Genomic DNA, 17643 nt, shown 5'->3' on the forward strand with positions numbered 1-17643 from the left:
GAAAGAGCAATGTTGCTTTTCAGAAAAAACGTTGAGGGGCTGAGTGAACATGAAAGCAAGGCAGAGGCTAAGTACCAGTTGGTCAGGATGTTGAGAGGCCTGGGTTCCGCTTTGTAGTATCCCATGTTATTCTAAATGACTAAACAGCTCACATAACCTTGGTACCCGTTTCCATAATAGTAAAACTGGGGAAAAACTTCATACTAATCTCTTAACCTGTCCCAAAGGGATTCCTACTTGGATTCCCAAAGTTGAAAGCAACTATATAAGCTTAAAATAATTTTTCCTGGGGCGCCTGGGTGGCTTAGTCGGTTAAGCGTCAGACTTCGGCTCAGGTCATGATCTTGTGGTTTGTGAGTTCTAGCCCCATGTCAGGCTATGTGCTGACAGTTCAGAGCCTGGCGCCTGCTTCTGATTCTGTGTCTCCCTCTCTCTCTCTGCCCCTCCCTTACTCATACTCCATCTCTGTCTCTCAAAAATAAACATTAAAAATTTTTTTTAAAATAAATAATTTTTTCTTTTTTTTTTTTTTTAATTTTTTTTTTCAACGTTTTTTTTATTTATTTTTGGGACAGAGAGAGACAGAGCATGAACTGGGGAGGGGCAGAGAGAGAGGGAGACACAGAAATCAGAAACAGGCTCCAGGCTCTGAGCCATCAGCCCAGAGCCCGACGCGGGGCTCGAACTCACAGACCGCGAGATCGTGACCTGGCTGAAGTCGGACGCTTAACCGACTGCGCCACCCAGGCGCCCCAATAAATAATTTTTTCTAAGTCATTGGAAGTTGATGGATGTTTCTTCTGATAAAACCTCACCATCCTCTTTTAACAAAACACTTCCAGTTTTTACTATATAAATAGTTTCTGAATTGCTACCATGTTCAAGATACTGTGCTAGTTAACATAAGAGGGATACAAAGATGGTCAACATGGAGATCCTGCTCCTAAGGAACTTAACAGTCTAGACATAAATAGCTAAATTAAAGTACAAAAATGCTAAATGATGATTTGAAGAATAGACAAAAAAAGTCTTGAGAACTCAAAGATGGAAGAGATTTTGGACAGCCAGGCAGGTCTAGGAACCCTACTGTAGGGAGGCCATAAAAGAGGCTCTGGTTGGTCTGTGGCTCTCTCCTTGTGGTGTAGAAGGAACATGGCTGCCAAGGCCTCCCCATTGCGGTTATGCTCTCAGTCCTCTAGGTCTGAAGGGAGAGGAGGAACTAAGGCCAACTGGATCTCAAGATGAGGTTTGGTCTCCTTTATGTACTCAGATGCCATATGGCCAACATGGATGTTTTTAGACATTGGCTGTAAGGGCCTAACTAAGCACAGTGCCCTTCCCACAGCAGGTGTGAAACAGATGTTTCAATAAATGTCTGTCGAGCTGAATAATCTAACATATAGATTCATCCAGCCTTTTATAACCTCCTTGTTAGCAACTTGTCTTCCAGTCATTTGGCTATGCATGGGTCTCTTTATTATGGAGGATGGGGCTAAAAGAAAAGGTGAAAAAAAAAACCTCTTAAATCCATTTGTTGTCTTAAAAAATAAGAACACCAGAAAAAGGGTTTGATGTGAAAGAAAAATACAAATTGAATTCTTAAATCCCATCTAACTAAATATTTTCTTTATGTTATTCCTTTCTTTCCTGACTGTGGCATGTGTTTTTGACTCTGTATGTTATTGAGCCCTGGACATTATGGAGAAACTATGCTGGGAGGAGACCTACTTTTTTATCCCTCAGTGGCTATTTTCCTACTAAATTTCCATCTAAAACAACAGGTAAAAACTATCTATCCTTGCATTTGCTCTCCATTTTTTCCTCTTTGCTAAATGTCCAAGTAAATATAAAAATCACAGAGATCTAAATCTAGAACAAAAACAGAAAAGGAAATAAAGGAGGAAAAAAAAAAAGAAACAAAAGAAGGAAAGGGTGTGGAGAGCACTAGAGCTGGAGAGTGTGCAGCCATCTTTACCCTGAGTCTCTTGATCCCAGCCCGTGTGATTTGCTGGCAGTCATAGAGTTCTATCCGCTCAAGGCTGTGACAACTCTTCAAGTGCTCCAGGGAAGCATCTGTGATTAGTGGGCAGTTGTCCAGTTCAATCACCTCCAGCTGGTCATGGGCGCAGGCTCCATTCCCCAGGTGACGAATTCCATCGTCTGTGATCAGCTCACAGTGAGACAGACTCTGCAGCCAAATAGAGCAAGGAAGGTCACTGAAACATCTCATGGTGTTTTTCTAGCCATTGGCCTGTGCACAGTCGGGAAGGAAACCTTCTGGGTTGGATTTTGATGTATATGGAGCCATCACTAGATCCATGTGGTAAAATGAGAGCAAACTAGAGCTGCTGGGGTTCTGCTTTTCACAATCAATGACTGACATTTCTATGTGTGATTCTAAATACACTGTGTGAGTGCATGCAACGACTGTGAAATAGTTCATAAACAAAATAACATACGCACCCCCATACACAAATGAACACTTTTCTACAGAGGCAAAGGGGCCTCAAGCTTTTCTTGAATAAAATTTTCTGGAATTTGGACTAAACACTGAATATCTGATACAGGGGAATGCCCAAGCAGCTAATTAACTGAAGATGATTCTTACACCTGTTAGGTGTGGTCATCTCTTCACATAAGTCTCTTTATCAGTTTTCCTTAAATTCCTGGTTCCTCCATGTGAAACTCAGAACCCCTTATCCCAATTTTGGATAGTAATATGGCACTAAGTACACACAAAAATGAGCCTGGACACAAACTAGTCAAGCAGAATGCTTTCCCACAGTATTACTGGGAAACAGTAGCACAGAACACCCCTAGTAAAGCCTTGATTGGTTCTGTTTTATAGGACCTATTAGTCTCAAGTGAAGCAAATTGAATTTGGGGCCATTTTGTCCCCTGGATCTCTGAAATCTAGCCATCATTCAGGCTGAAGTATAATTCACGTGGGAGGCAGATTTCATACTCTTCATGTCACTTTTCAATCTCTAAGTACTGATAACATAATCCTTTGGTCCTCTGTAAATTGGCAATTTGGAGAAATATGCTTTCCCACAATGGTAGCCAGACACCAAGAGTAAAGTAAGAGTTGGGTTTTGATTGAATCCAATGAACACAAAACTTTCGAAAAGTCAAACTCACCAATACTTGAAGTCGAGGACAGTGTATAGAAAGTTGGATTAATGTGCTATCTGTTATCTGAAAGAAACACAGAAGTTTATTATAGGTATAATTCCAAAAAAGCCTCATGGCTGTACCTCATTCTTGAGTACACTTGTATTCTAGACTGATACCCACCACCCACCCCCCCCCCCCCCGCTTTTTTAAAGTAGGCTCCATGCCTAATGTGGGGCTTGAACTTGTGACCCTGAGATTAAGAGTCGCATGCTCTACTGACTGAGCCAGCCAGGCGCCCCTAGACTGATATCCTGATATTAATCATCAAATAACAGAACCTAAGGTTGAAATCCCATCAGCTACCTGAACCTGTTCTTTGAGAATCTATCCAGGCAGGTTTGAACACATCTAGTCATCTCTAATTTTCATCTTTGACTATTCAAAGAATAGTCTATTGAAAATCCTTTGTCTCTGAAATGAATGAAAATCTGTCCCCTTGTAGTTTCTATCCATTGGACTTTGTTCTACCTCCTTAGAACAACCACAAAAAAGAATCAGAAGACACTGCTCCATAAAAAAATTTAATGTGGGAATATCCTCAAATTTTTAAGAATATATATTTGGCTTCTATTTTATAAGTCATGCCATTAACTCTGAATTGATAAACTGGGTGTCAGGTATTTTCCCAAAGGTGGCAGAAGGGGGCTGCGGGACTCTGGGTTAGCTATGAACATTCAAGAAGCAGAACTCTTGAAGGAAGAACAGTCTTTTATAGTTATCTAAGGCTGGAAAGTAAATTAGTGCTTCTTTTCAAATGTCCCTCCAACTCTGAAATGATGATGATGATGATGATAACATACAGAGCTTCACAGGGGTTAAGAAATGGTGGGGGGTGAAAGGTTGGGGAGGGCAGGCATGTGCACATCACTCAGAAGGAGCAACACTGGGGAGGACACATGGGACACTCAGGCAAGTGCAAAAGATAGATGGATGCGAACAAGTTTTAGTTTAGTAAGAATAGCTGCTAAGTAGTGTCTGGATAACAAGTATTTTAGAAAAAACTGACTTCTATAATTACTGGAGTCTCTTTCCTTTATTTTTACTATAAAAAAATTTATTACTCTATCTTCTTTTTAGGAGTAGGAGTGCCCCTTCAAAATTTCTCCCCAATCAATTAATAATCTCAAAGCTTTAAAAACTGGTAATAAAAGAAATTGTTCGTAAGGCAGTATCTGGTCAGTCTGTCTGCCCAATGGGTCGAGTCAGATTTCCAGGGCTAATGATGTAAGGGCTCCAGGGTCTCATTAAGCTTTTTAAAAAAAAAAAAAAAAAAAAAAGGCAGTGCTATATTGCCAATGTGATGGGAGCTTTAATTATTTACTAGAATTACAACCCTGTAGGTCTAAGGAAACATTTTAACATCTTTATGGCCTGAATACTTGGGTCTTCTTTCTTTCCACTGGTAACTATATTGATGGCATGTATTTTTCTAGTTCTTTACCACATATACCACAGTACCTCTGCCTGGTATGCCTAGAGGACACCACAATAAATGGAGAGTCAGCAATGCTGCAGGCACTCCATGACATTAGGGTAAGGAACTGAAAGTTCTGCTGTGCACATATTATGTAAGTTTCTATCATACTGCATTTCTGAGTAAAAATCCACATTCTTACCTGAACACACTCTTCCAGGTCCATCTTTTCGAGCTCATGGCAATTCTACAAAATACAAAACCAAACATTATAGCTCAAACATTTAAAACATGGGAAAATTTAAGGCCAGAAGTAGTATTAAATACACTGACAAAATCTTAACTTTCAGAGTTATTCCTATAACAACCTCCTATAACTCAGAGGTGTCATTCTAATGACACTTTCTGCCTTATTCAATTAATTACACATTTTAAAAGGCCTCAATCACAGTGAAATTTCTTAATTATTCTACATTTAAAGTATCTAACACCTTACAAGTCCACGGGAATAAATTCCCTGAACATTAATACCAAGCTAGTACAGAGCCTTCTAACCATAAATAATTTGATGAAAATTATTTTCTTTGGAAGACTGAAAGGTAAGCTTTATGCCCCGATTTAGTTATGCCATATGTTGCCCCCGACCAATTAATGTTCCATCAATCTGCCTGAAAGCAAAGGTCCTTCCCCATGTTCCATTATACTGGTTAAAGACAATATAATTTTAAATGCTATTATTATACATACAGTGATTTATAAACCATTCCAAGGATTAACATATTCTGGAGAACACAAAAAATCTTAAGCCACCTCCATTTAAAATTGGGCTTATCCATTTCTTTCAACAACACTCTCACCCACCAGTCGCATACCAAGTAACCAAGAATTTCTTTCATGAAGCATGAGAAAGTCCCTGCTTAGTTTACCATCTAATGAAAATGTGACAAATCAAGTCTCATGAAGGAGCATCATGTCCTCCAACGCACGTCTGTATTTCCAGAGCAGTTTGTATTCCACAGGCCTATAGCTGCAGCATGAGAATGCTCAGGAACACCAGCCACAGAGAAGTTCCCTCACATCCCACACCCTCAATTCTGCTGCCTTTCTACTTTTCCCTCATTGTTCACTCCTCTGAAAGAAAAATCCCAAACCAAACCTACAGAACCTGGAGAAAATACTTACCCTAGCCAGAGTGGTAAAGCCTACGTCTGTTAATTGAGAACACCTTGCCACTTCTAATATTCTGTTATTAAAAAAAAAAAAAAAAAAAAAAAAGTGAAAGTCAAGCCCTTGTTCCCTGAAAACTGGGTTTATTAAAAACAGCAAGAATTTAAGAAAACAACCTCCTATTCCCTAGGCACTGCATACTATAGTGACATTAACAGCTAAGCAAGTCTGTATACAGATCTTGCCACTCATTTTCATGGAGTCATCATAAAGTGGTCCTGTAAATACCACAATTCAGGGTGATGCAATCAGAAGAATATAATAGAAGCTTGTAGTTAATGCCAAAATGCATGAAAAATGCATTTAAAAGCCTTCTTGATGGCATACTGCTTACCCCCAGAGGGCAGCCTGCTCCTAGAAAACAAAGGAAATGGAGATAAATACTCTGTTTCAATTAATCTGTTGCTCAAGTAAATTATTCTTTCCCTATTTTACATGTAGGTTCACTCAGATTTAAATAGCTTTTAAAAATTCTATGAAGGGACTGGTTAATTACAGGCCTGTACCAAGTATGAAATTCCATACTTATGAAAAAATACCCTTAAGCTTCTTGCCTCCTCCCACAGGCTCCCGGGGAGGCCCAGAGGAGGGGGAAACTGAGCTGGCAGACAACTCTCCTACTCAGGAACTGCTAAACACCAACCTAAATGCCAACCACAGGACTGGGGAATCAAAAGTAGCTCCTTTCTGTGAAAACTTTGGTGGTGTCTGTGTGACCGTACCAAAGAATATTTTTATGTCTGCTTACAAATTACTTACTACGTAAGTTGAAACAAATAAAGCCACAGTATAAGAAATCATTATCAAAAACCAATAAGAAATGAATGCTATATATATCTAATGGGAAAACATGATCTGACTGAACTTTTGATTATCATATTTGAGAGCTTTTCTATTTGAACAATAAAATAAGCCATGAAGTAATAAGGAGCTGAACAGTCCTCTCTTCAAATGAGAAAAAGGTAAAGTGTAAGATTTTTAGGGAGAAGTTTGGCTACCTCCTTAGCTCCAGGCCTCTGACATTATTAACTCTGACCAAGTCTATGATCTATCAAGGAATTTTGATAATCTAGGCAAATTTTCTTTCAATAATGATGATCAGGCTCCTGGCCAGGTGACTACAAAAAGCTTTAATGAAGTTATATTGGTTTACAATGATTATTATATGTAAGACAAGAGGTTTTCTGGGTTCTGGAGCCAGGCTGCCTGGGTTTGAATCTTGCTCTTGAACTCACTAGCTGTGAAACCTTGAACAGGTTATCTGACCTCTCTGGGCTTCAGTTTTCTCATCTATATTATGGAGACAGTAACAGTACTAATATGGTATTCTGTGGATTAAACGAATTAATATTTGTAAATCCCTTTCAACAATGGTCAACATGTCTAACATATAAGTAAAATAAAAGTTTTGTTTTAAAAACAAAACAGGTATATGGGGATAATCCCTATTTATTATGAAACAGTGTGTTGTGGGCTTTTACAAAATCAATATGGGTTTGAAACCATGTGTATGCTAACAGCATTCTTAGTAAATATTCAGCCAATCCTATATTTTGGCAGAAAGGAGGAACCATAGAGAAATAAGCTTTGCTCTAAAAGATCTTGAGCACAAAGGAAGTTTTCCTGTAGGGCTTTTTAAAAAAATACTTTCTTCTATGTACCGGGCATCATTACCACAATACAAATAACCACAGGGGTAGGCCTTTAAAAACTTTCTTTAGAAATGAATTATATGAAAGTTTAATAAGACAAGTAATGAAATAAAATGTTATTTTTTTTTTCTAGTCTAGATAGCAAGAAGTAGGAAATGGGGACTATTACCCTTTGGTTTAGGCCAATTACATGTAATCGAATGAGGTACAAAGCAAGTAGCTGGGCATCTAAAAGGGTAGCCTTGTAGTGTCTACCTTAAAAATCTCAAAGTTCCAAAGAAATAAATTTGGATGAAGAAGGTCTTTGTTCCTTTCCCATGATTTTTTGAGCTAAACAAGAAATGTTTACCTAAGCCGTGGACAGTTCTGACCTAGAGCATTCAGGATGGCATCTGTGATGTTGGAGCAGCCGGAGGCACAGAGGGACTGTAACTTATGGCACCCTCTGCATATAGTAATGAGACCTTCATCTGTGATTTGCTAAAAAAAATAAATAAATAAATAAATAAATAAATAAGAGCAAAAAAATCCCATAGATATTAGTTATTTAGCAGAAGAAAAGGAAAAAAATGTTACCTCTGAAAATAAGCACCAAAAAGAATTATAAAATAGAGCTTAATATTAATTAGGTAGTAGACCTAAAAGAAAATGAATACGCTTTGTTTCTCCTTCTCAGTTCCTTTTGATTTAGTTTGTGAGAGAATCTGTGCTCATTTTTTTCATTTTAATTTATTTTAAGTAGGCTCCATGCCCAACGTGGGGCTTGAACTCACGACCCCGTGATCAAGAGTTATATGCTCTACTGACTGAGCCAGCTAGGCGCCCAGTGCTCATTTTTGGTGTAAAAGGAGGAAGCTATAATGGGATTCTTGTAACCCAACGGGATTGGGAACAGCATGAGGTACATCGTGGGGTAGATTCAATTACATGACTTTAAAACCTAGAAAACAGGCAAGCACAGCAGTATAAATGTATTTATAAGTTCAAAATTGACACTGATATTAAGTTACTGAAAAAATAAAACAACCTATGGATGACAGTTGCAACTTCATATCAACCACAGATCCATTTATTTATGTATTTATTTTAGTTGTATAATATAAAGAATATACTCATTTATGGAGATAAACAGCTGTGATCAACCAAATGTAATTTTGTGTGTTTTAAATTATTCTAAAATAAAAAGGACACAGCAAGATGTTACACTAAAAATAAAAAGATGCCATATATAAACATCTTAACATGTAGGATATGATTAGCACTTCAATTTGTCCTGTTAGTTTCACAAATTTTGTATAAGCCTCAGAATAAAGCTCTCCTGTCATCTCTGTTCAGTCAGTGTCCTTAGGTTGCCAGGACAACTGAAAAAAAAAAATCAAGCTTTAAATATTCACTGCTTAAATCAGTATATTCTCAATATTGCATAGTTGAAACAAGATACAGATAAAAAATGGATGCTAAGGCAGATATAAGATTTATCTTGAGGATAAATTAATGAAGATCAACACATGTGGAAGTAACTTTCATACAAGTGTGATGTATGTTATTACTAAACAAGGATAATTGAAATGTAAAGGGGAAACAGCAATCGATAAACATGCATATTTACCAGGCCAATGAGAACTTGTGTCATATAATATTAGGAAAGTTTTATAGGGCTGTGCTGCCTTTTCCTTCTTAATGTTTTAAAATCTATAAGGGATTACTGAGGAAGAAAGTTGAGGAAAGTCGTATGTACCAATACTTCAAATTTTAGAAAGAATAGAATTTACTAAACTTTTATGTTTTCAAATTAGTCCAGAAAAAGAGAATGGCTCAAGAATGTACTTTGGTCACTTCAACAGTTTTGGGCAGACACATGAAGTCTTAGGAATGAGAATCATTTCATCACATTCTACGGAAGGGATGACTTATGCCCTAAGACCTGGGTGAAGGGAAAGAGTAAAATAAACTGATGACAGAACTGGTTCTTTACGCTTACCACCTGCACTTTCTGTCTGCTGAAAGGATAAAGGAAGTGAAACTAAAACAGCAAATGGTAGGTAGGGTATGTATTTATATGGTTGTGTGAATGTGTGTGTAACATATATCCACACAAATATCTATGGAGTGTATCTCTGTGTATCTGTGTGTACAAACAGAATCTGAAGATGCCTAAGAACAGTTTCTTCCTATCACCGTAAGGTGATGGTTTCATGTTTACAACAGTTGTATAAGCTCTTCCTGTCAGGCCAAATATTTTGGTTTCATAAATGAAATTAGGCAAATTCTATAGTAACTATGACAGTCAGAATTAAAAGGAAGGGGTGATCAGAATTAAAAGGAATGTCATTCCTTTAACTCAGTCTTCAGGAGCCTCCTGAGCAGATCATTATCAGAACCATCCCTTAAGGGCTTGAAAGGGGAGGTTGCTTCACTTGCACAAAATATGGCCCTTTATGTGTCACCTTTAAACTAAACAATCACTATGCTCTCAAGTTTCAGGTAATCAAACAAGAGAAGGGTATAATGAGAAGAAGTTTTAGTAAAAACAAGGAAAGCCCTCATCAACTTTTTCATTGCAACGAGAGGCTCTCATTCCAAGGCAACACATATATGTAATTTTCCAGGCAAGAGAGAAAAGCTAAATATGTACTGTCAATGTTGTAGGAACCTGAGTGGTTTCAGCAAATTCTCTGAGCAAAATGCAGGGGTTTGGGGATAGACACAAAAAAAGCTGATAGTCTAAACAAGCCAAATGTGAACTACGAATACTACTTGGAAATTAAAAATTTAAAGAGTACATTTTGCTTGTCATCTGTTTGGATCAGTGGTTCCCAATAGTTATGACCCAATGATAGATGTTAATTGATCTCACTGCAATTAATTTACCAAAAATATTTTAAGTACTGAAGTTTGTGAATAATTCACTTTGAAAAGAAAAAAAGAAAAGGGGTGGAGTTACAGTTAGCTTATTTGGAAGTCTGCAAGAGCTACCTTCTATATTATCTCTGTTAAAACCCTCAGGAGTGACTATTGTTAAACATGCAAAGAATCATCTGTGTGTTTACAGTGTCCCCAGGATTGAAGTAGAATAACCACTGGTCTTGATGACTAAAGCTCTTACAATATTACTGATATGAATTACTAATACAAAAGAATTGTGGGAAGGACTGCTTACTAAACAAGTCTGCAAGTTCAAAGTCACCAGTTCAGGACAGTGTGCACCTATGTACTTGAGAGCTTCGTCTTCTAGCTAGAAAGATTAAAAAGAGAAAATATGATTACTAACATTGTTTCAAGGGATAAAGATTTAGGAATGTATACATTCATTAATACATTCTAAATACAGCCAACCAAATTTCAAAGAACAATGAATCAGAAACAATGACCTGTGATCACAGAAAGGTGGACTTCATATCATTAGTATGGTTATCAGTATTTTTCATCAGTTCCAACCACATCAAATTCATATGATCACCAAATCAAGGAAAAGATAAAATAAACACTGCCTAATGTTTATGGATTTTTCTTCTGATAAATTAAATATGCCTCACAGCATTTTGTTCAGGGATTATGAAGCTAAAATAATTTTCACACTTCTATGCTTCCTATATAAAGTTTTTTAAAAACAAACTTTTTGGGAGCAGGAGCTGAGAAAGGAATCCGGTTTATCTGCTGCTGGAAGATCAGTGCCATGTGTACAGTGCTGAGAACAGATGGCAAGTAATTGATTATAATGTATAATGGTGCATTCCAATCAATATTTTCCAGGATTCCATAAATAACCAGAAGCTCAAGCTGTTGTTTTACGGCAGTCTCACTTTCAACGCTCTGTTTCAAACAATGGAACTCGTCCCATCATGGTCAAAGAGTAAGGGCACTTTTAACGGCATCCAAGGTATGGTTTCAGTAAGCATTAGTAAAATAATTTCTTAAGAGCCTAGCCTTACTTTGTCAATCACTTCTAAACTCACTTTTGATTATTTCCTTCCAGACACTGCCATGTCAATTCCTTATTTTTTTTCCACAGTAAAATATGAAGATAGCAAAAATTTTTAATGACAAAATATGTTGGGATTTGTAATGTGACTGGCAGGAAGTAAACATCAACACTATAAAATGTAGGTTCTGTATATTTGGCACATTTAACCTGGTAGTTAAACAACCAGCAAAATTGCTAACTAAGCTGGCTTCCTTGCCTCTCCAATTTAAGGTCTCAGACAATGACAACATGGCAAGTTTCCTTTTCAGATTAAGTTGCAAGAGACCCTTCTTGCCTGAGGTGGATGCGTGGTGTGATTTTTTCTCCTCATCTTGCCTCCCCTCATAAATTTCTTTGGTCAGATGTTAATTCTTAGGTTTTTTTACTCTAAGGAAAACATTTTAGTATTTGGTAAGTATGTATCTTTGGCCAATAATATACAACTACATGTTCCTCAAGCCAATATCTTTGTACTGCCTACAAAGTCCATGGTTCTTCTAACATTCACAAGCACTACATGGAGTATTACCTGTGTGCAGCCTTTTAAGAATAAGGCCTTGAGACCCCCACAGCCTCTCACTAGTGCTTGGATGCCATCCTTGGTTACTTGGTCACACCAGGAAATGTTTAATTGCTCCAACAGTGGACATCCCTCACTTAGGACAAAACAAAATGAAACAAACATATGACTAAACCCAATTCCAAAGGTACCAAAGTCTCGTTTTATTGGCTATTTAGTCAGGGAATGGCTACAGTCCCATGTTCTCCCCTAAGAATATATTTACTTAACACAGATTTAGAATATAGTCAACCAACAACAACAACAACAACAACAACAAAAACAACAAAGCATATTTATCAACACTTGTGGTGTTCACGTGGGACTATATCACTACAGGGGCTCTCTTAAATCCAGCTAAACTAGTAAGCACAAAGCACAATATTGTTTTTCAGATATGTTAGACCGTTATGGAGGTTTATCCTTTCCAAACATATTCTTTTTGCACTTATCACATCTTTAAAAGATCTGGAAAGTAAATGGGAATTAAGTGACCTGTTCAAGTTAACAGAGTAATTAGTGAAGAGTTTAGATTCAGATTCTTTATCAAATAATTCTATTACTTATCAAAGTAATAATGAGGATATTTACATTTTTATGTAAAAAATACAAAAGATCTATAAATTTTCCTTATCTGTGAAGTATCTGGAGTACTGCTTCCACAGGCTGAATTTCGATCTCTGCCTTATATCAAATATTAGTTTCGTCTTTCATTTCTCACTTGAACTATGGAAGAATCTCAAGTTCTAGGACATTCTTAGGAAAATACTGCTTTAATTGTTTTATAAAACGAAGGCAGAGGATCTTGGTTCAAGTTCATTCTTCAGCATTAAATAGTGTGACTTCAGGCAAGTCACTTTAGGAAACCGGCCTGAACTCTTAACCTAAGATCAGCCATAGCCCTCCTATGTTCTCCTCAAATGGATGCACTCACTTGTATAACATAACTTATCATACTGTTTATTTTTTTCTCCCACTAGGCTCTGAGCAGCTTAAGGGCAGCAACGATACCTTATTTACTTACATCTTATGGTTAAATCACAGTACCTGGCATTAAAAAATGTTTTAAGACTTAACTATGAAGTGTGTGTCCTATCTGCCCCACAAGGTTTTGAAATAAATGAAATCATTTATGTGAAAATATTTTGTAAACTGTAAGTGTTGTTATATTATCCTATTTATCATTCTATATGGCAAATGGCTTTAAATGCATATATTCAATATTCATAAGGAAAAGTCTAGAGGAAGTCATATTTTTAGATTACTTACACTCAACTAAATCTACATTTCTTTTAATAGCTTAATTTTTACTATTCATGAACATAACCAATACATGGGGCTATAATTATTTATAAAAGGCTGATAAAAAAAGTAAAGTTACAAAGAGAATGAGCATTTCACCTTCCTTCTAAGGTACATTTTCTGTAATGTACTTTAAAAATACATTAACATTAAAACAAAACTTATCAAGCACTTACTGTATGCCAGAAACTCTGCTAAGCGCTTTATATATATTTGGTTGAACTATATGAGGCCGTCATTTTTATAAGACAAAAGTTGTTAAATACTGGCAACTTTACACGATTTGGCCTAATACTATCAAATAATAATAATACTGTTTAATCCTAACAGCACTATGATAGAAAGGAACAATTCAGGAGGGTTGTATTTGTTTGAAGTACTTGGTTAATCACCTGGCTCCAGAGTGCTGCTTTAATCACTAAGCCACTAACCTATAATGATATGTGGCATTTGCGGGGGGGGGGGGGGGGGGGGCGGGAATCAAGCCCTCATAAAAATCAAATCATTCATGTAGAAGTTGTGCCAGTCTGTTCAGAAATCCTAGTTACCTCTAGTCATTTCACCTGGATGTGTCCTGTAATTTGGGCAAGTGATAAAACAAAAAATCTATTCTGAACTATAGTACATATCCATAAAACATAGTTTCCTTCAATTCCAATTTAATTCAGTTATTTGAAATAAAAAATAAGTATATTTGTTCTGATTATTGGACATTCTTGGTAGAAGACATTTACCTCAGAGCTTTAAGAGACATGTTTGTTATTGATGTACAGGAAGCCAAGTCAAGGTGCCTGAGTTTGGAACAGAACTTGCTAAGGCTAGTACATGTACTGAAAAATGGAAAAAGGAGAAAATAATGAATAAATAGGAACGCATCTTTAGTAAATCATGCACGATTCTCATTAAACATGTGTCTGTACATAAGAACTATAAAATTTCCATACCCCAAATAAAAGCAGCTGTAAATCCTGGGATCTTTCATGCTGAGGAAGAGGCAGGTGCCATTCGCAAAGAAGAAAGGCTGTGCTGTGTATGAGCGTTTGCATGAGGGGATCATGGTGCTTGATTCTCATTTAGAAATGTTTAACAGCAAACTACTCTGTGCTGATAAGAGACCTACATGCATTTTGCAAATACAGAAATACCAGAAAGCTAGCTAGTACTTGCCAGCAAGTGGTGCAACATGAAGACTGAAAGCTCTGTCTCTGCTCTTTCACTTAAATCTCTGCTTAAGATAACCTTTTACATGGCAGTATGAAATGGTTGGATTTTTGCAACTGTAAAGGACCAGTATTGGGCTCAAACAAGCTAAGTTATGTAATATTATTACCTACTTGCCTTTATGTTTTTTTTGAAAAAGTAATCTCTTCCCTCAATGTGGGGCTTGACCTCATGACCCTCACTCAGATCAAGAGTCACATGTTCTACTGACTGACCAGCCAGGTGCCCCTTTATGAATTTCTTCCCCCCCCTTTATGAATTTCTTAAAGGCTCTTTTTCCACAGTAGTCAAGTTCTCAGTTTAATTTTTCTAACTTCTTATGGAAAATTTCAAATATACACAAGAGTGAATACAGAATGCACTTGTACCATCGTTAAGCTTTGACATTTATTAACATTCTACTATTTCTATTTCATCTATTTTCCTCTGCTTTTTGTTTCAGTATTTTAAAGCAAATCCCAGGGGCGCCTGGGTGGCTCAGTCGGTTAAGCAGTCCGACTTCAGCTCAGGTCATGATCTCACGGTCTGTGAGTTCGAGCCCCACATCGGGCTCTGTGCTGACAGCTCAGAGACTGGAACCTGTTTCAGATTCTGTGTCTCCCTCTCTCTTTGACCCTTCCCTGTTCATGCTGTCTCTGTCTCAAAAATAAATAAATGTTTAAAAAAAATTTAAAAATTAGAGCAAATCCCAGACTATTTCACCTGTAAATATTTCAGGACATCTTTCTAACGGATAATGACTTTAATTCCTTAATTTCTGATAACCTGACTGTCCAAGTTTCCCTAATTGTCTTATAAATGCCTTCGTCAACGTGACCTGTTCAAATTAGGACCCAAATAAGAGTTGTACATTCTATTTGGCAGATATGTGTCTTAGGTCTTTGTATGGACCTGTGTTTCCATTTTTTCCGGGTAGATGCCTAGGATTAGCATTGCTAGGTCCTACACTATGCTTATGTTTGACTTTTTAAGAAACCACCACACTATTTTCCAAAGTGGCTGTACTATTTTACATTTCTACCAGCAATGCATGAATGCCCCAGTTTCTCCACATCTTTGCCAATACTTGGCACTCTCTTTTTCATTATAGTCATGTTAGGGGGTGTGGCTTGTAATCCCACTGTGGTTTTATTGTGCAATTGTGCAACAAACACCCTTTCCTGTGCTTATTAGCCATTCATCTCTTTCCTTGGTGAAAATCTACCCAAATGTTTAGCCCAATCTTTAACTGGATTGCCTTATTATTGATTGTAAGAGTTCTCTGTATACTTTTAATACAGGTGTTTAATTTCTTTCAGTAATGTTTTGCTGTTTTCAAGCACTTCTTTTAGAATTATGTTATCTGTGAATAAACACGGTTTACTTCTTTCCTGTCAGCTTTCCTTCCTTCCTTCCTTCCTTCCTTCCTTCCTTCCTTCCTTCCTTCCTTCCTTCCTTCCTCTCTTTCTTTCTTTCTTTTCTTTCTTTCTTGTTCTTCTTTCAAGCTTACTGCATTGGCTAGAATCTCCAACAGAATGTTGGCAGAAATGGTGACATGGAACATCTTTACCTTGGTCTTGACCTTAGGGTAAAGTCTTTCATCATTAAGTATGATGTTAGCAGCAGGTTTTTCATAGATGGTTTTGATCAGATTGAGTAAACTCCCTTCTATTTCTAGTTTGTTGAGAATTTTTTTTATCACAAATAGGTGTTGGATTTGCCATGTATTTTTTTTCTGTATCCGATGATGTATTAATTATCTACTATTACTTAACAAATTACTCCCCAAACTGAGCAGCTTAAAACAACATTTATTATCGCATGGTTTTTGTGGGTCAGGAATACAGGCACAGGCAGCTTTAGCAGGGTGCCTCTGACTCAGGATGTCTCACAGGCTGCAATTAAGGTCTTGGTCACAGTTGCATTCATCTCAAAGGTTAACTGGGTGCAAATTCCCTTCCAAGCTTATTTTAGGTGGCTGTTGGCAGACCTCAGCAGATCCAATTCCAAGCTCACTCATTTGGTTTTTGATAGGTTTCAGGTCCTTGCTGGCTGCTGGCCACACCTTAAGTTCCTTGCTACATGGACCTCTCCACAGAGCTACTCACAACAGGGCAGGCTGCTTCCTCCAGAGCCACAGCCCTGAGAGAAAGCAGAGCAAGACAGAATCAGTCTTTGGTACTTAACCTCCAAAGTGACATCCAATCTCTTTTGCAGTATTCTATTGTTAGAAATGAGTCACTAGGTCCAGTCCATGTTCATGGGGAAAGATAACATAAGGGTGTGAGTACTAGGAGTCAGGGGTTACTTGGGGGCCATTTTAGAGGCCACCAACACACTGAGATGATCATGTAGTACCTGTCCTTTATTCCAAGGGGCAGTAAATCTCACCAGCTGCCTGTTTTTATATGGCTCACAGGTCAAGAATGGTTTTGATGTTTTCAAAGGGTTGAAACAAATTTTTTAAAGATCTTGTGACATGTGAAACTTACCTGAAATTCAAATCTCATTGTACAGAAATAAAGCTTTATTGGAGCACACTTATGCTTAATTGTTTATGTATACTCTATGGCTGCCTTTGTAAAACATATTGGCAGGGTTGGGTGCTGTGACAGAGACTGTATGGCCAATGAAGCCCTAAAAATATTTCCTTATCTGGCCCTGTTCAGAAAGTCTACTGACCTCTACTTTATTCTACTAATTATTATGAGATATTATATTTAATTGATTTTCAGATATTAAGCCACATTTGTATTTCTGGGGTAAATCCCGCTTGGTTATGATTCCAAATCCTTTCTTATGTTGCTGGATTTAGTTTGCTAAAATTCTGTCAAGTATTTTTGTGGCTCTGTTTCTGAGAAAGAACAATTAGTAGATTTCCTTTTATTGTGATGTCTTTGGTATCAGAAAAATACTGGCCTCATAAAATGAGTTATGAAATACTTCCTATTTCATTTTATGAATCAGTTTGAAAACTGCTATTATTTCTTCTGTAAATATTTTTTAATGTTTATTTTTTTATTTATTTTGGGGGGTGGAGGAAGGAGAAGGAGAGAAGGAGAGAGGGAGAGAGAATCCCAAGCAGTCTCCACGATTAGCATGGAACCCAACGTGGGGCTAGATCTCACCACTGTGAGACCATGACCTA

The 17643-nt window shown here is 37.3% G+C and overlaps 1 protein-coding gene across 3 annotated transcripts in view; it reads right to left on the minus strand.

The window, feature by feature from the left end:
- FBXL20 (F-box and leucine rich repeat protein 20) overlaps positions 1–17643 on the minus strand; it is a 101330-nt gene that overhangs the window by 7159 nt on the left and 76528 nt on the right. For all 3 annotated transcript variants that reach the window (XM_027033890.2, XM_027033892.2, XM_053212218.1), the window contains 8 exons: positions 14030–14125; positions 11964–12090; positions 10631–10705; positions 7820–7950; positions 5774–5834; positions 4794–4838; positions 3142–3198; positions 1976–2188 (listed from right to left, as the gene is read on the minus strand). In XM_027033890.2, the coding sequence (XP_026889691.1) occupies positions 1976–2188; positions 3142–3198; positions 4794–4838; positions 5774–5834; positions 7820–7950; positions 10631–10705; positions 11964–12090; positions 14030–14125 (805 nt within the window). The remainder of the gene's footprint in view (positions 1–1975; positions 2189–3141; positions 3199–4793; positions 4839–5773; positions 5835–7819; positions 7951–10630; positions 10706–11963; positions 12091–14029; positions 14126–17643) is intronic.

Source organism: Acinonyx jubatus, chromosome E1, assembly GCF_027475565.1.
Source record: "Acinonyx jubatus isolate Ajub_Pintada_27869175 chromosome E1, VMU_Ajub_asm_v1.0, whole genome shotgun sequence".
Taxonomy (NCBI): domain Eukaryota; kingdom Metazoa; phylum Chordata; class Mammalia; order Carnivora; family Felidae; genus Acinonyx; species Acinonyx jubatus.